The sequence below is a fragment of the Lagopus leucura genome, unplaced genomic scaffold (assembly GCF_019238085.1).
Source record: "Lagopus leucura isolate 7727_CA_CO unplaced genomic scaffold, USGS_WTPT01 Super-Scaffold_100024, whole genome shotgun sequence".
NCBI classification, from domain to species: Eukaryota; Metazoa; Chordata; class Aves; order Galliformes; family Phasianidae; genus Lagopus; species Lagopus leucura.
In genome coordinates, this window is record NW_024962276.1 from 6,076,098 (window position 1) to 6,101,674 (window position 25,577).

The 25,577-nt window shown below is 43.9% G+C and overlaps 1 protein-coding gene across 2 annotated transcripts; it reads right to left on the minus strand.

Annotated features, from left to right (window-relative positions):
• Positions 1-1,392: 1,392 nt before the first annotated feature.
• On the minus strand, positions 1,393-23,797 carry SLC6A4 (solute carrier family 6 member 4). 2 transcript variants are annotated; one of them, XM_042879609.1, is made up of 15 exons: positions 23,384-23,797; positions 22,250-22,621; positions 16,217-16,820; positions 15,397-15,531; positions 14,429-14,648; positions 13,866-14,004; positions 13,342-13,476; positions 11,433-11,536; positions 10,621-10,748; positions 10,185-10,297; positions 9,338-9,469; positions 8,180-8,279; positions 7,771-7,871; positions 5,598-5,765; positions 1,393-4,890 (listed from the first exon to the last, which is right to left on the minus strand). In XM_042879609.1, exons 3-15 carry the CDS (start codon positions 16,665-16,667, stop codon positions 4,816-4,818), a joined length of 2,001 nt encoding a protein of 666 aa, XP_042735543.1. In that variant the 5' UTR covers positions 16,668-16,820; positions 22,250-22,621; positions 23,384-23,797; the 3' UTR covers positions 1,393-4,815. The 2 variants fall into 2 exon arrangements, with proteins under 2 accessions (XP_042735543.1, XP_042735545.1); XM_042879611.1 differs by lacking the exon at positions 22,250-22,621.
• Between the last annotated feature and the right edge of the window lie 1,780 nt (positions 23,798-25,577).

Sequence of the window (25,577 nt, forward strand, 5' to 3'; positions counted from 1 at the left end):
GTCTGCTTGTTCTGGAGGTAGTATTTTAGGTATGTCTATCTGTCCATCCATAAGCAAGAAGTTATCTTTGCACTATAACTTGGTAAGTAGGATATCTGACAACAGTCACAGTTCATAGGTTGTGTTCTTAATGCTTTTCACAATGTTCTTTTTTCCTGTTGTTATTTGTGTGGTGGCAATGCTAAGTCATGTCTTGAACCAGTAATTGAGCACCTGGTGGGAGGGCAGGGCCAACCCAGGGGAGCTCAGGTGCAAGCAATTCACCTGAGTGACCAGAAGGGGTAAAGCCAGGATCCACCCCTTCCCAGACCTCATTTAAGGGCTGGCAGTGGAGGTGAGGCGTCTTGCTGGAGATCCCTGCCTACCTGAGGCCTTCCAGAGGTAAGCAGCTCTTCTTCATTTTTGCATCTGTGGCTGCTCCTGTTCCTGTAGTATTTGAAGATGTTGGACTGGTGTCTTTTTCTCTCCTCCAGATCACTTCAACTTATTTTATTTTCCAATAGACTTCTGATTTAGTAATTCTTCTAAAAACTTCTGTGGTGCTTTCACAAATATAATTTTCATAGCACAGATCTTATAAGTTGGTCATTTCCTGCTTTTTGGGAGACTTGAAATGTGTTAGGAAAGCACGTGGTGTGATTCACTTCACTACAGCAGTTTGTAGTAGGAAGAACAGCTGAGTCATTTGTACTTTTGTAGCATAGTTTTGGTAAATGCTGCCAAAACTCCTGGGCTCCTTTTTGCCACGTCATAAAGTATATTTCTCAGAATAGAACCAATTGGATTTTTTTCTGATCTTCTACCCTTTCTTTGTGATATAGGAAAAGAAATACAGTGTTTGGTTTCCTTTTTCTCTTCAAAACCATCTTTCCTGTCAGCAGGTGTTCAGTAGTGAGAACAGAGACAGTCTTTATTTTCTTGATCTCAAAGTCAAAGTGTAGACAGAGTTTGAGTTCCTGAGATGTTCTGTGTGCGCTGTCATCATCAGTCAACTCTAGTATTTTCTCTAATATTTTGTTCAGCAAACTTGGTGATCTGAGTTAAAATGTCAGTGCAAACTTTAAATGCAGTTAAAGACCTGAAGTGGAACAAGCTTTATACTTGCTTTAGTCGGGTAGCTAGGCTCTTAGTCTGAGTGTAGATGATTTTTGATACTGTCTAAACAAACGTCATGTTGGTTCTGCTGTTGGAATAGAATGAAAGCGGAGCATTTAACAGTAGATGGGGTTCAGAGAGCAAACAAAATACTCTGCTTTTTGTCAAAGAGGCCGTGCTGATGTAGTAAATTGGACTGCTCGTCCTGGAATTGTTATCTTTGCTCTAATGAAAAGAGATCTGTTGCAGGCCAGAGTGAAACTCCCCATAAGAGAGAGGCACAAGAGACATTACAGATGGATTATGATTATTAAATTTATTACAATGACAGTTTACAGTACAAGGCACATACTGATAACTTACAATCAGCTTGCAACACTTGTAACTAAACAGCTGCATAAATTAATACAGATGCATCCATGTAAAAGTTGGAGGGAATGCCTAATTCTGTACAGCTAAAACTCCAGTTTAATTCCTGCTTGAAAGGAACGCGTTCCTCCATTAGCAATTTCATTAACTCCTTTTTCAGTGTTCCTTATAGAGTGGGGTGTACTGGTGTGGCAGGTAAGTGGAATGTGAGCTGAGGAGAAGGGATTTCCTTGCCTCTAACACTTGGAATTGCAGTGCAGCCCATTTGGTATCTAATTAATTGTGTTTCAGACAAAAAAAGTTATCAGAGATAGCATGAAATGAACTTTTATAAGAAAAAGGCCTAGAAAAGCTGAAACCAATATGCCATCCAAAAACAAACTGGAACTGAATCATTGCTAATTCGCCTTAATTGGAATGAAAACACAGATGGTTTTATCTTTGTGCTTCTTGGGAAGGGAGAAGTTGTTAGTTTACTTGAGGGCTTCCTTACCCTCGGTTCCCATACAGACCCTGCGCTGGACTGTCCTGGTGAAAAGAGGATGGAGATGTGATGTCACTGCTGATCTTCAGGGCTGCCTATCTCTGACAGTGCTTTCTGTCCTGTGCCTTTGCTTTCTGCATTGCTTTTTCTGTCTGTCTGCAGGTGATTTCAGAAACTTTCATCTCCTACAGTACATCTGTAGTCAGGGTGTGTTTGTCTGGATTTTTTCAGCTGAGAAATTCAGACTGAGAGAACCTGGGGCTTTTTTGGCTTTAGTCCACTAGAAAAACATGGCATTTCTTGGGCAGCTCATCAGAATTCTGTGCTACCACCTCCCAGAAAGGCAGCGTGTGTGGCACTGTATGTAGTGTCTCAATACAAACTACAGATGCCTCTTTTGCCATTTAAAATGCTGTTCCAAAGGAAGACCATGTCGGAAGTATTGCACACGAAGAAGCAGTTGTTTTAGCAGTTATTAATTACTCTGCAAATTATTCCATTAGGAGTAACAGTCCCAGCTTCAGTTTGTTTGCAAGAGCTCAAGGAGAAACTTCGGCTTTGATGCAGACAGTGCTGATGTTTAATGCAACTAATTCTGCTGTACTGTCACTGCTCTTAATTAAAGGCAGCAGAATGTCTGTTTGAAGAGACTTTTGCAAGTGGATGTGCAAAAACTGCTAAAAATTGGAACTGTAAGATTATTTATTTGATGAGCCTAGTAGGAAACAGCATCAACTGGCCAAAAATTGGTCCGTGAGAAAGATCTGCTTAAAACAAGCATGGAGGGAGAAAGATACCTGGCAATAGATGGGCAGCAGTCTGAAGAACGGAGGTGTGCGGTATTTTCTCCTTTATTTCCCACACTTGATACTGAATACAGACATTGTTCATTTTAATTGATGTTTTATGTGTATTTTTTTTTTTTTTTCAAGGAATGTACTCATAACAGAAAAGTTCATTAAAAACAATCAGCAATTTTCTCTGATTGGCAATTTGAAATCATAGTGCATATCTAAATGAACTTTTCCTCACCACGAAGACATTCTGGAAGTCGTTTTCAGAGGGCCTGCAGGGCTAACCTTCAAAACTATTCTGTATGAGTAAGCATCCAGTAAGACGAATTTATTTTGTTTTCCTGGTGGCAGTGCAAGAACAGACTCCCTCTTAAAAAATAGTGCAGGAGGCCTTTGTTTGTAATTTGCACAGAACAGCCCTTGTTCCTTAGGGTTATTTCCTTGTTGGGATTGAGTGCTAAAGATAAGGGAACTCGGGTCAGTAGCAGTGGTGGAAGTGAGGTGACTGCTTTCAGAAGGCAGTCGTAGAATCACCTCCCCTGCTTTCTTACGTGCTTTGTTCTGATGTAAACTTTCAGTAGGTTTCTCAGTGCCTGCTGCTACGTGTGCATGTATTGTGTCATTAATCTGTGAGTAAAGCATGAAATGCAGAAGAGGCTCTTATGCTCTATTATTTCTACTTTTCTTAGACTTTTATAACCTACGTGGTAGAGTGAAAATGCAGTGTCTTCACATAGACTATGACTGTCCAGGTTTATCTAAATTCCCATGTAACTGCAGCAAAACTGCTGTCCTCCAGCTGATTTGGCAGTGATGGTCAGTTTATAGAGCAGCTGTAAACTGCTGGAGGCATATGTACAGATATAATATGGCAAGGTTAGTACATACATGAAAGTTAGTTAGTTTGTATGTCATCAGTGCTTCAAAATCTAATGCAGTCGGTTCTGATCAGAATCTCCTGATGAACTCAACTGCTTGTTAAAGAAAAAACCCTACTGTTATTCTTCAGGGTGAAAACCAAATGTATTCACATAAGAGTAGGAGCTAGTAAGTCTTGGCAGTAGGTTTGTGTAAACGTACTTCTGTCAGCCAGCCAAAAGGGTTGCTCTAAACTTGAGGTCTGTACCAGGAAACAATAGAGAAAGCCACAGGCTCCAGCCAATCTTAGCTGGGGAACTGAAATTTAAAAAATAAACAAAGAAAAGCAGATCAGTGAGAGTCCACTTTTTGACATCTGAGCTCAAAGTAATTCATTATTGGTATATAGTTTCCTTGGGTGTAAAAGCACGGTCTGCGAGTACAAGGATTTTGTGAACATGTAGCTTTGCTGTGCTAGCAGCTTCAGTGCTTGTCAGATGACCTGTGAACCTTTTTGTTGCTTGACTACGAAGCCCACGTTACAAAAACTGGTTTTGTAGCCTTAAACAAGAAACAACAGAAACATACGATCTACAAATGAAATGAGGAGGATAACGTTACCAAATGTGCGTGCTGATTTGTGCAGAGCTGCGTATAGTGCTGCTGGAGATTGCTGCCTCTTCCTCTGACGACTCCACTACAAACCCAGGAGTTGGAGAACTTACTGATTAGTTTATAAAACCCTGTGTTACTTGAGTAATATATGGCTATTGGAAATATTTTTGTATTTTTCAATGTAGTTGAAGCAATTAGAACCTTAGAAGCAAATACAACATTGCCCGGTACGAACGATTACACTGAGGAAGATACAGGAGAACTGCCACAGACTTGAGATTCTAAACCTAATCCTACCGCTGCTGCTCATCCTAGAGAGGCTCCTGCAACAGCCCCACTGTTGTGCCATCTTCACACACACAGACATCCTCGTGTTTCCAGAATGAGTTGGTTCCCAGGTCAGTCTGGTTAGAAGTGCATGGCAGGTTTCATTGAATTGCTTGGATAGATGTGCTGGAGGCATCATGTTTCCAAATGTCCGTTGTCAGTGTCAGAACCTCCACAGAAAACTCACCCTGTTGTTATCTCAGCTGGAAGCATAATTCCTTGGGTGGAAAGTTCTTTTCTGTGCTTCCATCTCTCCCCAGAAAGCAGGTTAGCTTACACTGCGTTCATGCGGATGTCTCCAAAAGGAATTTCTGTGGCTGTTTCTGGAGTAATGCTTTTCAGAATACGCTGTTGGAAAGAGATCAGTATGAGAAGTTCATTCACTTTAGAGCTAATAAATAACGTTTCAAAACCCTTTCCAAATGGTTGCAATAAAAACACAACTGGTTTGAGTTACGCTTCTTACTACTACTTACAGCTACAAGGCAGAAATGTTGCAGGGTGATGTTACCTTTGCACAGTGGTGCTGTGGAAGTGCACGCTTATTTATTAATGCTTTGTAGTAGATCCAGTCTGATTCCAAGGTTGACAGCTGTCATACTCATGCTTCAGGACCTTACTTGAGCGCTCTGAGTTTGTTGAACACATTCTCTCAGAACTGGTATTTACAAGAACTTACAAGAAATACCAAAAATGGCATCACAGGCTGCCATGGATTTATGGCAGAGAACCCTTATTAAGTGTGGGACAGAAAAAGAAACTTGTTCTTGTAAGCACACCCGAGGGACCCAATCTGTCACTGGCTCGCATGTGTGATTTCTAGGGAAAGCTTCCAGTTCAGCGGAGCACAAAAAGAAGCACTCGATTCAGTAAGTGGATGTGAATGTATCTCAGCCCCTCAGCGAGACCTGGGAGATTTGTAAATCACTCCAAATGGGTGAAAGACAATTAGCTGTTAGCAAACAGCCTGGGGCATCAAATCGTAGAAAAAACGACACACAGTACTGATAGAAATCACTTCCTTCCTAACGGACACAGCAGAGCCTACTGGATACCTCCTTAAATGTTCCGGGAGTGATGATCAACCGATAAACCATGTAGATTGGGATACAGATGATGGAAGAGGTTCCTATGCAGTAGCCCACTACTGTGGTCCAGTAGGGATAGTTGTAATCGAAAAGCCGTAGCTCAGGAGGGTTGGACAGAAAGCTGCAAGTGACAAACTGGAAAGGAAACAAGAAAAGTTTCAGCATGTTTTGATAGCACGCGCTGTTCCTGCAGGGAACTCCCTGTGCCAGCATAGAATTAAACTTAAAAAAAACAACCAAACAACAAAAAACCAGAGCAGGGCTTGAGAAGGATGAAATGTGTATTGCTCCTGAAAAAATCTCAGATGACATTGATGTAGATTAAACGAAAAGCTTTTAGATATCAAGACTTAAGAGAATTTAGAATTGCTCAGGAACTTGGGGGTATAACCCAAGCAGTAACTGAAAGCTGAGAAGCATGGTCTGACATTCCAGCTTTGAACACAGCATTGTGTTTTCTCATTCATTTGGGTTCTACAGCTATTGCACTTGTGCACTCTGAAGCAAGTAGGGGGAAAAGTAATCTGTGCTATAGCAATTAAGAAATGATGTGGAAGAGGAGGAATTTTTTTCTCTAGGACACATCTTAATGATTCCCAGTTTGTTCCTGTTGTATGATTTCTTTCCTACCTCTGACGCTTTCTGAATGATGCATTAAGAAATGCTTCCCTACCGTTTATCACTTATTCATATCTGCTGTGAGCATTTCCTTGCCCTATAATCTGAGCGTGGCTTTTATTTTTATGTACAATCAAAACAAATGAGTGGGTTTTTAAGGCTAGACAAACATTACATCTTCCACGCATTTTACGGTGTGCCAGCTACACTGGTTGTATTTGTGTCCTTTTTATCAGTGAGCAACTTCCCTAAGGGTCTGGGTCCCTAAGGAATATTCTTGGAATGAAGCACTTCTGAGTAACTCCAGGGTTGCTAATCTTCAATGAGGGCACAGCACTGCAGGGTTTGTGCAAAGCATGCCTGCTTTTCAGTTCTGCCATAAAGTCTTCCCCATCCCATGCACTCCCAGGAGGAAAACATCATATAATTAACTCTTACTCAGAATTTGATTCATTTTCTTTATTCTGCTTTCCCTTCATGACTGTGAGATTTCTCATGAAACAAGAAATGCTTTGCAGCTGAATGCTACGTGAGTAATGGAAGGATCTCTGAACTGTGTTTTTTTCCAGATTAGCATCAGAAGAGCGGGAGTACCACTGAAATTTCCATAGCAAAATAGCATAGTACCTTCTGGGCTTTCCTTACTTTAGTTTAGCTTCTGCAGAGAACACAAATAGCTCTGCCTAGTAACCACAGCACCAGAGCTGTCTGCTTTATTTTACTGGTTCAGGCTCACAAAGAGGACAGTAGTTTAAAAATCATTTCTGGCATTCTGGTGCTTTCATTTATAACTTTTTTTTTCCTTCTTTTTCTGTGGGTAATAAAATAAAAATCTGTTAGAGATGCATTGATCGTTACAGCAGAGTTTAGAATTCACTCTGCAGGTCTTCAGTCTGCATTTGGTGCTCATAAACTCCATCTTGACCTGCTCTGCTCCCGGCAGCTATCAAAGATAGCACAAACCCATTTGGGATCAGGAAATGAACACTTGATGTTAAAACATTATTAATAGCACTGCTAAGTCAAACATAGAGTCAGGATTTCCAATCTCAAATGATAGATGTATGATGGTTGCAATTAACTGCTGCAGATGCTACGTGGGATACTCTGAAGTTGTCAGTCAGCAGATACTGGGGCCCTGTGTTTACTTATCTTGGGTTTCCTCCCAGGCACTGTTTCATCACCATCTTTTATTTTCTATGGCAAACGTAAAACAACAAAACAAAGTAATCTTCGCCCATGAGGGGGGAAGGAGTTATTCCAAACCCTTGTTTATCTAGCTGGTCTACCAACACCCTTAAAATTGTGATTTAGTAACCAGACCTTGCAGCACTGCGTTGGATTTTTCACTAATTAAGCATTTTTGTTGTAACAAGAACTGTTACTAACGAGCTTCCTAAGAGAATTCTGTAATTAAGCTTTTAGGTGTCTAAGGAACCACATTGTTCAATGGTAATTTTGTTGTACAGGGAAAAAAAAAGAAAAAAAGAAAAAAACCCAAACAGATATGAAGAAAACTCACCAACAGGAAGATGGGACTGATTGCCACCCAGCACACTCGCCAGTACCAGCCTGGGGTGAAGCCCAGCATTTCTTTCACATCATTGCAAAACTGGGTAATGCCTGTGGGGACAAATGAGGAGAGTGGGGACAGCAGGAAGGAGTCCTTCGCACAGAGATGTGTGCACAGCAAGGCAGCACAGGGCCCAGCCTGAGTGCTGTTTGTGCCTTAACTACGTGGAACCCTTAATAGTTCTGAATACCTCGTTACTTTCAGATTTAGCCTGCTTCTCTCAGAGCCAGCAGTAGTCATTCTTACGGATTTGGTTAACAGCAAGTTTGTGGGGAGGGGAAAAGAAAGAAAAGCCAACGTTTTTCCTGAGACATCAGAGGAACTGTGGCTCAGCGGGACCCAGCAGCAACGCACGTACCGTAGAACCAGGCCACTGCCACCGCTTCCAGGAACACCACTGTTAGCACAGCTGGGCCTGTGGCGTATTCCTCAAACAGCTTCACCACATAGGCGCCTCCCTGCAAAGGACATGGTGCTGTCAGTGACCCTGAGATCCAGGGGTGGAAGCCCTGGGATGCTGCTTTTTATTACTGCCTTCATCTGAAGCAGAGCGTTCACAGATGGGTGCGTTCTGCTGCACTGTGAGCTGTGCAGTCCTTGGCTGCGCTGCTGGTGCTGTGCGTGGATGTAGTCCAGCAGCGGGGCTGCCATGCAGAAGAGCTAAAACTGAATCTTATGGCTGTTCTCATTGGATTTTACTGAACAACTGGGACCTGGTGCAGTGTGGCAGGGTGACTTTTTGCATGCCTCCCGTGTCATCTTCCTCCAACTTGACTCATAGCTCCCAGATAGGAAACAAAGAGGGTGTTGCTTCGCTTTCTTACCACTTGGGATACCTAGAACCAGCTTAAGGAGGAAGAGTTTGTGTCTCAGACAGGAACTACGTCTACTTTTACAGTAAATGCTTCAATTAGAAGGTGGTTGTGTGTGAACAAGTGGAGTGAAACACAACAGGAAACCTGTGTGCGGTTTCCTTGTCCCTTTGTTCTCATAATTCAAAATTTTGCTTGCTTTGAAAACGAAATCCCACGAGCCTTGAAGGGACGATGTATGGGGGAGTGCTGGAGCTTTGCAGCCTGATTGGAGGAGGAAGATTCAGGTCATTTGGCAGAAATTCGCAGAGAGTGCTCCAGCAACAGTCAATTACAGCCATTTCTCATGGATAACTTTTGACCACTCTTTTTTAACGCCATATATGTTTCTAACACTGGGAAAACGAAAGTAACAATCCTTTGTTTTTAAACATGGAGGTTGGGAGAGGGAGAAGCAAAGCACACACACTGCATCAAAACACCCCTGCTTGCTGACTTAGCAGCTGGAGCAGTGGCTGTGCCAGTTAGGATTTGCAGCAGAGGCATGCTGAATTGCAATACAATCGTTTTGCAATTAGTGAGAGATAATGTTCACATTTGGAGATTCAATCCGACCTCTTGAATCTCTTTTAAAACAAAAATACGACCCTCTCCAAGATGTCAGATACAGGAAACTGCCATTGAGGATGGGGTGAAATACTTACAAAGGTCAGGGTTGCCAACGACCCCAAAAAGCAAATGATGATCAGTCCGAGGACAAAGAATTCCCTGCGCTTGCTCCAGACATGTGGGAATTCATCCAGTACTCCTGTAATCACTCCCTCTAATCCTGCAAACTGAAAAGCACGCAAAAAGTAATGGAGAACAGAGGGCAGTTTTACCTCGAAGAGGAGTTGTAGCCATTGAAACACTGTGTTTTACTCTTCCTGTAGAGCTGGCACAATTCAGACTTTCTTTAGAATGTTTTTAGCTCTTTAAGCAGCAATTGAGTCTTCCCATTTCAGTAGGAAGTGCCCATCGTCCAGAGGAAGTGGCTCAGTAGGACTAATTGTGCAATCACTGTGTTGAGCCTTCCTAGAAGGAGCTGATTCTCAGTAAAATAGATTCGTGGCAATTTTTAGAAGAGCTCTCTATTGCAGTGCTGTGAAGAAAGCTTTCTCCACTTTCCACCATTTAAATAAAATTAGTGTGAAAGAGCATCAAATGGGAATTCATTCACTGATTTGTAAGTTTACCAGTACAGGACAGATGGAGCCCATAAGACTGCATACAGTTCATGAATCACGTGCTTCAGCTGTGCTCCTAGGTCTGCTACTATTTATCACAGTGCAACCATGACAGATCATTTAATCTTAGTTAAGACTCTGTTTCTCCATTATTGAAAATGGACCAAGAGTTTCTATCTTACAGAAGGCACAAGGAGATGCCAGTCCTGCATTAAACTCTTTGGTGACACCCCTGTGTTTGTAATTCTGCTCCTCCTGGTGTTGGCTGGGGTAAGGAATACACCACACAAATCATTCATCCATCTCTCAAGTATTGTCTACTCACCGTGCTGTCTAATCCCAGCGTGAGTAACATCAAGAAAAATATGATGGCAAAGAAAGTTGAGGCAGGCATGTTTGCAATGGCTTCAGCGTAGGTAATGAAGAGCAGACTGGGTCCTGGTGTTAGAGTGGAGAAGCAGAGAGACCTGTTAGTGCTGTCGTGGGGAGGACAGGTTGTTTCATTTTCCTGCAGAAGGCTTCTCCTCCTGACTACGTCCCAGCGTGCAGTTAGAACAGTGCTGTGGAGCTGCATGCATGACTTCCATACGCTGGCATTATGGAATAGTATTTTAGCTGCACTGTGCCTTTATCATAAAAGAAGAGAGTATCTATCCTGAATTACATACCAAACATTTGACAATCTTACCCACTCATTCAAGTTGATAGGTCTCTCAATGTAGAATACACAACTACGTTCTCTTAGAAGTCAAAAAGCCTACCCATGTCTTTGGCAACCTCCGACACATCTTCATTCCTCATCTCAGCCATGTACCCCAGCACAGTGAAAATGACAAACCCGGACACGAAGCTGGTCAGGCAGTTCACAGTGCTGGTAACCAGGGCATCTCTGCAACAGAACACCCAACTCACATCAGGGAATCAGCATCTGCTGGGGAGGGCAGCGTGCTGCCAGGTGGGGGCAGCGGTTGAGCTGCACTCCTGCAGCAGTCTGGGGAATGCAGTGGAAGGAGCAAGGAGTGGATTTTGGGAAGGAAACAACGACAAAGCAACTTCTCATTGTTTTTCCTAAGGAAGAACTTCAGACAGGTTGTAACGTTAGTCTGGCACGAGATTAAATGCTGGGTTTGTGCTTGCAGAAATACCAGACTTCTAAAATGACAGGAATGGCTCTAGGAATATTAAAGGAAGAAGACATTCTTTAATTTTATACACAGTTTTTTTTAAAGGAAACAATTACAAACTGCCTTTCAGCTTAGGGCTCTAAAGTCACACCCTGGCTGACTGAGATTCAGCAACTCTCATCTGATTGTCAGGGAGCTGTGCCATTTTGTTGTGGCAGGTTTTACGTGCTGCCCTCCTTGCTGTCATTGGTAGAGACTACTTCTCTTTAAGGTAGGCACAACAGAGAAAATGCTTGGGCTTGCAGTTTCTTTGTTCTGTTGTGCTGCTGTCTGGTTTGTATATATAAAAGTCTCTCAATTCAGTGTCTTTCACTGGCACTATTTCCTTTTCATAAAAAACAGCACCTATGTAAAGCTGAATTTAGTACATAAAATGAGGTAGAACTCACTGGTAGCAGTTGTTATGGAATTTGTTGTAGCTGGCATAAGCCAACAGGACCCCAAACCCTGGGCCGAGGGAGAAAAAAATCTGAGCTGCTGCATCCACCCAAACCTGGAAAATGATAAAAATCAAGAAAAAAAGGTAATGAGACAGATGGGATGAGATTGGCAGATTCACAGTATTATTTAGCCATACAAAGTTGAGCGTCACTTGTGTGCTTATGTTCTAGTCCTGGTCTAACAAAGGCTTTGTTAAGAAAGTGTGTTGGAATGTGAGTTTTTTCTTGAGATTTCTTGAGGAAGGTGTTAATATCTACTACAGTTTGGCTGTCTTTGCCGTTCTGGTTTTCATTGGTGATGCATTTAGGATTTATATCAAAAGAATTTACCACGGATAAAGAGCTGTTGCATTTCTTTACACGCTGTAAGTATCCCTTCTGCCAGCACTGCAGATGATTTGCCTGTAATTGGGTTACCCCAGCTTCTGCAGTGTATGGAGAGCTCTGCTCGTGGTTTGGTGGTGGACTTGGCCCATCTTTCTCTATGTGCTGTGCAGTAGCTCTGTGTTCGGCTGTGCGTCCTCTAGGCTGAGATTATTGCTAGGCACACGAGTCACATTTTGTAGTGTGGATGCAGCTGCAGTTTGAGGGACTCCATCCAGCTTTGTTGCAGCCATGATAGATGCAAGTGTGATGATTTGCAACAAAAAGCTTGCTGTACTTCAGAGTGTTTGCAGCCTTAATGAGTGGTGTTCCTGAAGTGCTAATATCAAATATCAGCTCTCTTTCTGAAGGTGAAAGTCCTCGTTTGTTTATCCTCTTTTGATTGAAACCTGGAGTTCATTACCACTCATTTCTAATACTCTGCCATCGTGTGAGGCCATCCTGTATCAGCCACAGACAGAACTCTGTCATCGTCCAGCACACACAGATTGTGATCTGCTGTCCTCACTTCAGATACATCCAATACAATATCAATGCCCTTTATTGCTTTTTCAGAAGATGTGGTCCCTTATTGAAGATGCTGCTTTATCAGAGACTGGTGTCTTTTCATTTCCTTTTCATTCAAAACTCTCCATATCAGCTGGGGAACAGCAGACTTGCAAACATTAGAATTTTTAATCTTTATATTTGTAGTATTTATTGCTTTGGGGTTTTTCCATCGCTCTCTCCGCTAGAGGCTTTCTTACACAGGGACCTCAGTGCAGCCTCCAGCTTGATGGACTACTTGTCATCCAGAGTTCAGAGCTGAATCAGATAGTGGAATGGATTGGCTTTTTTTTTTTTCATTAGCTCAGTCTTGTCCTCATCCTTCCTTTCTTTTCAAACCCTGGTGGAGTGTGCAGACCCAACTGATCCTTTGCTTCTCCAGTGCACTTGCCCATGTCCACTCATCACCAAGGCATGCTTTAGTTGGCAGCTAAAGAGACCCTCCCTGGGCTTATCTGCCAGAGTGTGTCACAGGATGGAGACTTTACATTTCAGCTCTGGTAACTATAGACACCATTGGGTGTGGGAAAGTCTGCCTGAGCATGCAATGATCCCCTCACCATCAAAACAACTGCAGCTAATCCGGATGGTAGATTTAGTAAATGTCGCTGTGGCAGCTATAGGCCAAGGACTGTGTTGTTGTGTAGCAGCAATCATTGTAGCTTCTTGCACAGTGCTGGACTGTTTGCTATTTCACTGTTCAAGCTAAATTCACGATGAACTTCAATAGCAGAACAGAACCAGGAACCCCATCTAACCTTTTAAAAATATCTATATAGTTATGGAAAGAATAGGACGACTGCTTAAATGAGAGCGTGATGTCCATGCTAAGACATCTATATAATCATACTCCATGTTGAAAGTACACACTGTGGTACACATGCTGAAAGGCTACACATGAGCCCCAACTATTTCATAGTGTTCTTACCTCAGTGGCCAGGAGCTTCTGCCATTCAGGTTTCAGGTAGTAGAGCACACCTCTCCAGGCACCGGGCAGAGTCGCCCCTCTCACTAGCAGGATAAAAAGTATGACGTAGGGGAACGTGGCTGTGACCCACACCACCTGCCAGGGAGAACATTGAGATAGTGTTTGCCATGGGCAGAAAATTAAGAGATGACAAGAATTCATGATAACTTTCAAATGATAACTCTTAGCCTTTATAACATCTTCGTATGAACTTTCTCAAAAGCTCTGTAAACGGGCAGATTGCAGATAAATATCCATGCTTTCTCTGTGCGGGTTGTCCTTGTGCACAGAACTGTGGCATAACTTATTGTTACGTGTTACTTGGATAACAATAACAGTCACTCTGCAGCAAGGGCTTCACAAATAAGTGAAGCTGCAGTCTCTGCCCTGAAGACAGTCTGGGATAACTGTCGTGTTAATTGGCTCCTTTAGAACTTGTGCTAGGCTATACTGTACCAAGTGATTTGTCTTGCTTTTGCATTCACCTTGCCAGATGTTTTGACCCCTTTCCAGATGCTGAAGTATACAATGATGAAGATTAACAATAAACAGAGGGTCAATTGCCAGCTAATGCCCCCCAGGTCATCCAGCCCATTGGACCTGTGCACCTGTAGAACTTGGCGGCTGAAAGAGGAAAGAAAAACACAGTGTAGATATTTTTGTTACAAATATGTTCAGTATGCTTTAAGCAGTCCCTTACTGTGGTCTGAGCATTACAAGTAGTCCCTAGGCCTTGATAACTAGACTTCAGAGCCATTCTATTCTGGATTTTTTTTAACTTACAGGCCTGATATTAACAGTACACCAGTGTTGATAAATGGTAAATATTGACAGTTGATAATGACCAGACAATTGGGAACCTGCAGTCTAAAATACAGAGTACCCTTCCCCACACCCTAAGCTTACGTTCCCCTACAGGTATTTAGTTACTTGAACAGTTTAGAAAAGAGTACCATTACTAACCACCTCTGCCCCCCCTCCAAAGAAAAGCTTGCTATGCGTTTCACCATTCTGTCTGACGTTACTGTCCTCACTTACATGCACTTACGTATAAAATTCTTCTGCAGGAGAGATGGAGTGCAGGGCCCAGCTGATGTTGTCCTTGCTGAAGTAGGTAGTGCAGTTGCCTGTGTTCCATGCATTATTGCAGCTGGTCCACGGCAGCTCCGTCGTGAAGGAGGACACGAGGTAGTAGAAGACCCACGCCATGATGGTGTTGTAATAGGAGGCTACATAGAGGTCTATTACACAGATGGCAAAGCCAATGCCTAGTAGGTTAGGAAATAATGACATGAAGTGAGTGTAAGTCAGGCCACAAAAAGGAAGGAATTGGTTATTCACATCACCACAGTTAGTAACCATGAAGGCAGCTCTGCAGGAGGTACACGTACCCCATCTTGTATCTACAGCACTGGAATTTCTTATGGCTTCAGAAACACTCGTGTTCTGTTTCCAGAGGAACATTCTTCATCAAGACAATATAGAGAGTATAGGCTTAAATTGGTTTTTTCAGCTGCTCCTAAAATTTGGAATTTGGAAACTGCCATCTGCTACTCTTAGACCAGAACTCTGACACTGGGAGCAAGAGTAACAAATGCATAGAATAGCTCCTACTACATTATTTCTATTTCTGTAGGGAATCTTCTTTCCCGTTCTCAATTTTGCCCAGGATTCAGTAATTCTGTGCTTATTTGTTCAATTACATGGGTTGTGTTTTTTGGGGTTTTTTTGGTTTGTTTTTTACTTTTTTCAAGCTTGATTCAGAGCAGCCTCTATCTAATCTAAGAGTTGTGTGACACTTATGCATGAGAGCACACACACATCTACAGATGTACATAAAGCTTTATGAAACTTTCTTTGTAAAGCCAGAATTGTGTGTAGAAGTAGACTGACTTTGTCCTAGCCTTACTTTGCTCTGTTGTTTTCAGATATTATTATTTTGTTTTTAGAAAATACATCTTTATCAGAAGATCTTACTCGGAAAGTTCCTTCTAATTTTCCATTTCCCTTCATTACCTTTGAATATAGGACATATTTTTCTCCAAATTGAAATACACCCATTCCTGTGGTACTGTCCTAGTGCTAATTCCATATAGAAGAGCGGAATACCACCGAAGATGGCCATAATTGTGTAAGGAATGAGGAATGCTCCTGCAAGAGACAAAGCAGATCATTATAACTCTTCATAGGACTTCTCTTCCACTACTTTCAGCACTCCATGGACAATTCCTTTCGTTCCCCAGGGAAAATGCATGTCCCCTCCCTAGCTGTGTGCCATACTGCGTTACCATGGGATTTCTCACAGCTAACTGCACAGCAGTGTGAACAAGAAGTGACACTCAGGCCAAACTTCTCATGTTTCTGCAACAAGTTTACGTGGGGTTCACAAAGATTGCACTGCCTCTGTAGTACAAGGTGAGACGAGATACAGTCATGAATTTCTTTGCTAGAATGCCTGAGCACATCAGGGATGCAGAAGTCTTTTCTATTCAGTCTCTCCTTGAGGAGATTTATATTTTGGCTGGGACATCTGTGAGTCTCAGTCCCAGCTTTCCTGAGGAGTGTTCTGACAAGTTGGTTTATCTGGTTTTAAATACTCCTTGGGACAGGGCTCAAATCTTTTCTTTCAGGTTTCTCTGCACCTAACCAGAGCTCAGCTCCTCATTTTTTATATCTTATCCTATCCCATGGTTTAAGTTTTCCAGTCTGCTTTAAAAGTAATTAATTTCCTGTTATTGCTATGCCACGTATGATATTAAAATAAACTGCTAAACTAATCCATTGGCAAGCAAGGAAGCTGAACGTTAAGGGACAGAACACAGAACTGGCCACTGACCTCCTCCATTCTGATAGCATATGTAAGGAAATCTCCACACGTTTCCCAGATCCACCGCGTATCCAATGACAGAGAGCAGAAAGTCAATTTTTTTACTCCAGGTCTCTCTGTCTTCCAGCTCCATCAGCTGCTGCTGGCCCTCTGCTCCACACGTGGTGGCTGTGCTGGTTGTGGCTGCTGGGTTGGTGCACTGCGCATCCTCCACCTCTCCCACCCCATTGCAAGGCACGGAGCTCTGAACTCCCGAATAGCCATTTGAGATCTGAGCTGCCTCCTCCTTATTTCCCTGCCCGGGATGGATTTTATTCCCATCCTCCATGAGCCGTAGGGCAGATTTAGGGTTCTTGATCAGCAGTCCGTTCTCTTTACAATCTTCTCCTTCGTTACAGTCTGAGGTACCTTTCTTGGAAGTCAGCAGCTGAGTCTCGTTGCTTGTTGCCTTTTTTTCCATTTTTCCAAGGTTTCCCTGCCCAGTTGCACACAGGCAGCAGCACTCAGTCCCCTTCAGCTTATTTTCCCACGCTTTTATTTCCAGTGTATTCCCAGTGCTCTCAGAATTTCCCTTCCATATTTAAATCCATCAGACTGAAGGCACGAACACCATCTAAGAAATGAAACACATTACAGAATACTCCGTTACAGAGCTTATCGATGCTGGTAACGCTCATGTTACAATTTGGGCAGTTCCTGTGATTAAAATATCTTTGGAGATAGTTAACCATTACCGCATGAAATATGAATTATTGAGCAGATAATCCATTCAGAAGGGAACCAGCGAAACTCCAGGCTGAGTGCAGAGAAAGGAAGGAAGCAGTATTAAGAAAGAAGAAATAATTAAATACTGCAATAACAACAGGTGTGCAAATTACATTCCACGATCACCTTTCTTCAGAAATCCCACTTCCCTGCCACGTTTAGCAGCAGATCTGGAAAGCTTAAATGAAAGTTTGGGAAGTTCGTTAACACTAATCATGAGAAAAAGAAAAAAGATTTCAGTTAGGTTGGTTAGAATCAGGAGGAAATAGCATCTAGGTCTGCTCAGGACAAAGCTTGACCCCCATGCTGCATAACTCCCTAGAGAAATAAAGGCATCTCTCACTCTGTTTGGATTCCAGCCCTGGCAGGGCAGTGGGCACGGCTCCTACAGCAAATCCCAGCCCTGGTTTTTACCTGCTCTCTTCTTACAGGCTGGAAGAATAATCCAGGAGAAACAAAGCAATCCAAAATTAAAAAAAAATAATAATAAAGAAAGCAAGCAAGCAATTAATTGTTCCTTGAGAATAAAAAAGAGCAGCAAAAAATCTGTGGTTCTGTGGGTCATGTTCTTTTTTCTGCTCGTTTGTTCAGGTGCTGTCAGTCCTGAGTCAATGAAACGTGCAAACAGACCCTTTGTGCTGCGAGTGCCCTGGGGCATCAGCCCGGCTTTATGGCTTGCAAAGCATTACTCCATCTACATGATGCCCCCACATAGTAAATGATGATCATTACATCTCATTCTTCCTTTTCAAAGCATTTTTCCTCGCAGTAAACATGATTGCAACATCCCATGTGGAAGAATAAGCATTATTTCACTTTCGACTCTTGGAAAACCAAAGCAGGGTGGGAATATTATTTGCTCATTGCTGGAATTTGCTCACTGCCAGAGCTATTAAAACACAGGTTTTTCCCAGCCTTCAGTCTTGTGCAGAGATTGTTTGCTAAGCCTCTTTGCAAGCAAGCAAGCAGAAAGGAAAGTTATTGAGCTGCAGAGCAAGCAGGATGACCTTCTCCAGGGATGTTTTTATTACTCCCAGAAACCTCTAGATTGCTCACACTTACTTTCTGTGCTTACCCAGATAATGCTGTTTTCACCTTACAGCAAACAACGTATCATTAATGTTGGATTATTACCGTGGCAGTACTTTGCTATTAGTTAATCATCACAAAGACTGAAACATCTTCAGAGCACCCCAGAAAAATACATGTCAGAGTAATGTCTGCTTTACCTGCAGGACTACAGAAACTGAATGCCTTTGGAGTCCACAACCTTCCCAGTGTCCCAAAAGAGCCTGTGTAGGTGGAACTGTGCTACCACCACTGGTAGCAACAGAAAAATCCTAAGGAAGGACAGACCCAACCCTTCTCTCCCTTGTGCATGGCACATTAATAGTAAGGAATATGGAAAAGTAACCTGAGCCCTTGTGAACTTTATACCTCTTACTCAAAGTGCGAGAACAGTAAAGGATGTTGATTTAACTGCGTTATCTGTGAGGCTGAATTTTCTATACCATTTGCTGTATCCACAAAACGTTTTCTTTCTACGCATAAATACTTTTTGGCACGTCCTGAGGGGCGTTTGTTGAACGTCGTGTTGGTTTCCTGGATCTGTGACAATCAAGATTGTTGTCTTACCCAACCCTAAGCTCCTTCTGCAGACCACAGGAAAGAAGCATCACATCACTTGACATGTTTTCGTGGAATTCTCAGTAGTTTGAACCTCAGCTACGCATCGTGACTTGTGAACTTCGAGGGGCTTCTGCTGGAATTCAAACTATTCCTTTCCGACAGTAAATTCCTGCTCACCATCTACCATGGGAAATCTCCGTGGTGTTCTCAGAGCTGGCACGTGGAAAGAGAACCGTAAGGTTTCATTACCCTTTAAAAAAGAACCGACAACAAACAGCAGGACGCTGTACGCTGCTGCAGAGAGTGGTGGCAGTGGCAAAAGCTGAGTTCTTGGAGTCGAGAAGTATGCTAGGATTAGTAGGGAAACAGACAGGAAAGTTGTGCTGACAAGGAAGGACTTGGCCCACTTTTGCCCCTCATGCACCCACCTCTCTGCTGCTGCATAGGACACACTATTGTAGTGAATAATGAAAGGAATACCAGCTTACTGCCTATTTTTTATCGGAGCTGTTGCAAAGGTTGCTCTTTCATAAGTACCTACTGGCTTCTTATCACCAACATCATTAGTGCAGAAGGAAAAACAGAAAAACGGCACAGAGCCAGAATCACGGAACCACAGAACTATGAAGGCTGTAAGAACCTCTCAGACCCTCAATTCTAACCCATCCCCACTGTGCCCACTGACCACGGCCCTCTGTGCCACGTCCCCATGGGCCTTGAACACCTTCAGGGACTCCCCCAGTTTCCTGGGCAGCCTGTGCCACTGCATCAGCTCTCTTTGGAGAAGAAATTGGTCCTAATATCCCGCATGCACTGCCTGGAGCAGCCCTGAGAAACCCTTACATGTGGGCTAAACTGGGCAGTGAGGCTGTGTGCTTCGTGGAGTTTGACTCAAGCCACCAACGCAGTTCACATAAACCGATTATTCCATGATAATTTTCAGTTACTCCCACTCAGAGCTAGATTTAAGCCAACGGTAGAGACCCAAAGCCAACTCCTCTGCCTCTCCCAAAGCAATCCCAGAGGAGCACCCCTGTGCTGGGGTCCGGATCCTTGCTGAGCGGGGAGGCGCAGAGCTGGGCATTGCTTTGGGTGTTCCTGAGGCACACAGTGACCTCTCGTGGCAATGTGGGAATCCCTGTCATGCTCTGCCGTGCAGTAAAGCAAATCTTCCCAGCACATTTATACCAAATTATTTCCCAATACTCTGTATTTTTAAAGGAGAAAACTAACTCTTGCTAGGCCTTTTTGAAACCAGCACTTGGTGGTGTACAGCCTGCACCTGGGTTACAGCTGCATTCCTGCAAGAAAACCCCATTATTGCCACACCTCTGCCTTCCTCCCATCCACTTACACCTGCAAAGAGTTAAACTACATGGAATCCCAAGATGAAACATTAATTTGTACTGCTGGCAAACAGCATCAAGTCTGAGATGATTTCTGTTAACTTGACCTAAGCTTTACTTCCATCACAGAGTATATCAGGCTGTTAGAATTACGTGGCTGCATGACTGCAAATTGCACCGTGCAAAGAAGATGCAGCTCATACAGGCAGAGGGATGTAAATGAAAAGATCCAAGGCACTGTGCTATCCATTGACTTCCACTATTCCCGAGACAGTTTAATATGGATAAGATGTGAAAGAAAGGCTTGAAAATGGAAGTACTGGGGAAATATCAACTTGGACTGTGAGTCTTATGTCACACTCTTGTTCATGTCTCAGCCTGAAGTTGAGGAGTCAGCAGGAAAGAGAGGATTTACCTGTAGGAATTTGTTGAGAAGAGAGACACTGTGCAGTAGTGTGAATACTGCCAAACTGCCAGCTGTCATTTAAGGAACAGAGAGGGGAGGAAAATGCATTTTATGGCTCAAGAGTGTCTGTAAGTAGTGCAAGGAAACAGATAAGCACAGAGGAGTGATAACCCATTTGCATTCTTCCTCCAATTATTTATATCAACTCATAGGAAGAGTTGAGCAAATATCAGCAAAGAAATAGAGCAGCACTCTGTAATGCTGCTCTGCACAGTGACCTGCTCTGCACTGCAGCTGGAAGGCCGTCTGCGTGCTCAGAGCCTGCACCTAATGCCAGCAGGCACATTGTCATGGTTATCATGCTTTTGCCTAAAGGAAGCGAGGAACCAGGCACCAGCTTCCAGATGGATGCTTTGTGATGAATCTCTCAGAGCTGCAGCCCCTCTACTGGAGCTCTGCTGCCTGCTCCATGGGATGCTTGTCCTGCAGACGGCTGCACTGCACTGCACTGGTGCTCAGGACATAAACCGACAGCCAGCAGAGCTGCAGGAACACAGCTGTGGAGCAGAGTTAACACATCAGCATCGGATGGGGCAGACTGAGCACTTCGTTAGGCTTCTAGTGCTGTTCCTAAAACTCAGCAGATTCATCTTTCCTTGCAGGGAAGCAGGAAAGGGACTAAATACGCAGTGCATTTCCACGTGTGGGAATAATTTGGGGCTCTTATTAAATTTCCAGTTTGGAGGCAGCGTTTGCCAGTTTGTGTAACGGTCTGAAATTCACCACCCCCTGTTCCATTACAACACAGACCACAACACTTGCCAAACTCAAACGTACTCTCCAAGAAAACCGTGCTCCATCCACCACGCATCAGAATCACCAGGAGATGAGAGAGCTCCCCATTAAAACGCCTGACAGCTCACAGCCCACACTTAGAAAATTCCACAAGCAATGCTCCAAAGAACCCAAATCCCATTGCACCGTCCTCCCGTGGCACCGTCCTCCCCTCCCCAGGCTTCCTAACACACCAAGACATGCCTTCCTCGAGGCGTTATGCATTCACTTAGGCTGCATTCCTCACCCAACTCCTGTGTCACAGTGCAGACGAACCCAGACAGCCAACAGCTCCCAGCAGTAAACTTGATTGACTGTGCATACGTTCACAGCACACGGACCTCAGATCCATCACTCGCAATAAATCTGTCCCATCGACTCAGATAATTTGCTACACTGGAACAGTTTGTCTTTTAGAACGTAATTTCATGGAGTTGCTAAAGTTTCCTTTATTCTTCTGAAATAACAGCTTGCAAAGAATTTTTTTTATTTTATTTTTGCTTCAGATCTGCTGCTTTTCTGTATTTTTTGTACAGAATATGTATAAACCTATACTTTATAGCTTTTTCTTTTTCCCAGTTGTTCTATAAATCCTGCTTTAGTAATGCACTGGTGTGATGGCTGAACCTCAGATTTCAGACTGGCATCCCATTTCCCACAGCCCTGAGTGCAGGCAAGTGGCTGCACAGGATTTGGGGCACATTGCAGAAAAGCAAGAAAAGACATCAGCAGTGTAAAAGCCAAAGCAAACTTTCACCCCACATCCACACTCTGTGGCTTTGCTTTGTCACTTGTTCTTTTTGACTCTGCTTTAGGGGCTACTCCAAGACCTTCAAAGTTAAAGATGAAACAATAAACACACACACACATATATATATGCTAACTAACAGGCTGCTGTTAGTATTTCAGACTTTGGAGACAAAGTTGAAAGAGGCAGCAAGAAGTCCAAGTTAACGACGCTCCTGTGCCTGCCTGCTGCAGGACGGCTGCTCAGACACCTCCTAACACCCTGCCCGGATTCCAGAAGGTATCTCACACCAGAAGCACCAATCCTTCCCTTACCTGTCCTTCAGCCAGGTGTGCGGTGCTTTCCTCTCAGCTCTCCTTCACCCACATCTGCTGCAGATCCCAGCACGCAGCCTGTGTGCAGCGCAGCACCTCGGGGAGCTTTTTGTACACCAGTCCCCCTCACATGGTCTGATTTGCAGATAATCTGCTGCCAAAGAGCTCTTTAAGAATTTTTGCGTCACTTTAGTGAAATAAACTTTATGTTTCACCAGGGCTGCAGCTCAGTTTTCCTCCTAGAGGTGGGTGGCTCCACTTGAGCTGCTGGAAGGAGCGTGATCCAATGGAGGCAGAGGGCGAGGGGAGCGGCTCAGCGGTGCTGTGACAGCTGGAACAGGAGGTGCAGGGAGCACACATGGGGCCGAGGTGCTGCTTGCAGGTGGAGGAAGAAAGGACAGAGATGTCTGCCACCACATTAAGAGAGCTCGGAAGGAATGTTATTGCCATACATGTGTGTCATTTTAATGAGGAGATAAGAAGTTTCGTTTGAACACAGCAAACACAAACCCTTTAAGAAGCGTTCTGGTGCATCCACGACGGGCTGCTGCTCATCCCACCACCAAACCCACCCCACTAAACTGGCATTTCTTCCCTTCTCAACTTTACATTTTGTTTCTAAAGGGCCGCGGATGGCAGGTCAACGAAACAGTGCTGTAGTTTGGTGTGAACAAGAAAGGGGAAGAAGCAGAGCAGGGATGAGGAAGAAGAGTTAACAGTTACAGCAGCAAGCGGCTGCCAGCTTGAGAGACTTGTTCCAAGCAATTATATGGGGGGAAAACAGCACACAAAACTGTTAAAAATGAAAAGCACAGGGTTGTGATAAGCGCGCTCCGCGTTCGGGTCCCCTTCCATAGCCGCCGTGTGTCGCTGGCACCATCTCAAGGACGGCTCCAGTACTGCAATTACAAACATGCCGACCGAAACAGCTCCTTCTTCTCCATTAATTCTTGCGGCAGTGCATTAACAACGTTTCGTCAATTAATATCGTTGCCTTAGCTATTTACTGCCCTCACACAGTGCTAGTGAGCTCATCTTGCTGCACCATACTCCCCCCCGCTGTGCTCCTTGCAATGCAAACACTTCAGGAGGTGGTAAGCTCTGCTGAGCTGCAGAGCAAATCAGCATCCTCACCTGCAATCATCCACGATCCTCCCTGTCCTGCTGAACACAAAGACCACCACATCTCACCCCCCAAATCCCTCTTAAGATCACAGCACAGCAGTGTAGGACAGGACTGTTGCTGTGCGCCAGGAGGGATGGGATGAGGGCTCTGTGCCTCTTCGTACAGATTTCCATCTCACACAGCTGGGAGACTGCAATGCACGTTCACCTGTTGCCTCTTCTTGCCTCCTGCAGGGAACACCACCTCTGTGCACGCCTCGGCTCTGCTCTTTGCAGAACTGCATCTTCCTGAGGTCTTAGCACCAGAACTTTGAGGTTTCTGTGTCCCATTCTCCCACTCAGAGCACATTCTTTGAGCACCGCTGCGTGACGTCCATCAGGCAGCTCAACTGCTTCCATCTGCTCTTAGCAGTGGCACCCAGTGAGAGCTCAACCATTTTTTGTGGGATATACGAAGCTGTAATGTGAAAAACAGCACGTTAAGAGCACAGAACCACCCTTCATGACTTACGCTGGCCATTTGGTTCCTTCTTTTTTTGTTAATGTCTTCTGCAGCAGCGTCTGTTTGTTGTTCTTTAATTTCTTGCCAGAAGCCTGGAGCTTTTGGGGCATAATGCAAGTAACAGACCTCAGATTTCAGCTGACCCATCACCATTATGAAACATACTTATCCCACGTGACATTCTTTTAGGTGCTGCACTGAATTTCAGGGAATCTTAGCAAAATCCTGGTGGTTTAGGATGGGTCAGAGCATTAAATCGGACCTCACACAAGATATAACTTCAAATTCTTCTACGGCTCTCCCCAGGTAAAGCAACAGGAATTCCAGCCACCAGTAGCAGCAGAGGACTGGGAATCATCAGCAAAGTGACCTAACAGCAGCAGTACCAGCTGCACCAAGAGATTAACACCAGCTCTGTGAGCACATCTCTGCTTCACCGCCAATAAGAGGATGGGAGCAATTCGCAAATAACACGAAACAAATCCTCAATTATTTGTGTGTTGCTATCTTTTGCTCAGTTAGGAGCCTGATCGCATTTAGAAGCTATTACTTCTGGCTTTGGGATAAAAGAAATTCTGACCGTCCTCCCTTGCTGATTTCTAAGTGAACATGCTGGGATGTCCTGGCAGCTGGGGAGCCTGGGGGGTGTTCTGTTGGCATCAGAACTGTGCTGAGAGAATTCAGAAGGGGAAATCTGATGCCAACGACCCACACACCAACACCGTACGCAGCCTCTCCCCTGGCCACTGCCTTTTCTGAGTTAGCAGTGCGCTGTTTTCCTACTCCTGACTGAAACTGCTCTTGCTGGCTTTCATAACATCTGTCAATATTTTCCAAGTGTCATAGGAACTGCCTTTGAATTGCCACTGCACGGTTTTATTGGCAGAAATGGGAGGAGGAAATTATCTGCTAGCTGCCCAGTTCCACCAAACTCCAAAGGTCTTCTTAAGAGCACGCAAAGGATATAAACCAAACCGAACAGAAACAGAGGTGAAGAATTGCTCCTTGTTTCTCACTCTAACATAACATTTTGTCAGGCAGCATAACAGAACATCTTAGCTTGCATTGTGCCTTAAGCTACAGTCATGATCAGCAGCCTTGGAGCCAGTTGAGCTGCCCTTGGAGTTCTCAAGACAGAAACGCTGCTCTCACTTTGACATGCCTATTTCCCTTCTTACTCCCCCTGACAGAGATCTTATAAAACAGCCAGACATGAATGCAAAACTGCTTCTGCCAGATTGGCTTTGTTTCCTATTATGTGTTTTAGGCATGTGGATTTTCTGTGCTTATTTGAAGGAAAGGAAAAAAAAAAGTGTACTATTGTATAAGCTGTACTGGGAAATATCTGGGTGAGGACTCCAGAGATAAGCACACACTGGACAATATCTTTAAATACTAAAATTAACAGCAAAATTGGCTTGGAAACAAGTCTTAATTTGTTAAGCTCTATCACCGCCATCAGAGCTGCCACAGGCAGTTCACCAGTTAAACTCTGCAGAACAAATTAGCTCTCCTTGGTGGCTGCAGTAGTAGGTAGGTGGTGTAAGGAAGAAGTAGTGTCATGTCACAATCAGATCTTGAAAGACCAAAATACTGACCTGTCCACAGGAAGAAAAAGCCCCCAGAGCACCAGGCGTTACTCATAAGGAAAACATTGCACATAACACAGCTTCCCAAGAGGTTTGGCTTTGTTTCAGAGCC

Excerpts from the sequence above, each read along its gene's own strand:
- SLC6A4 (XM_042879611.1), bottom strand. The coding sequence starts at position 16,667 with ATGGAAAAAAAGGCAACAAGCAACGAGACTCAGCTGCTGACTTCCAAG. Across the intron at positions 14,649-15,396 it reads AATATGTCCTATATTCAAAG|GCATTGGCTTTGCCATCTGT; the intron begins GTAATGAAGGGA and ends CTAACCTACTAG. Across the intron at positions 10,298-10,620 it reads GGAGGTTGCCAAAGACATGG|GACCCAGTCTGCTCTTCATT; the intron begins GTAGGCTTTTTG and ends CTCTAACACCAG.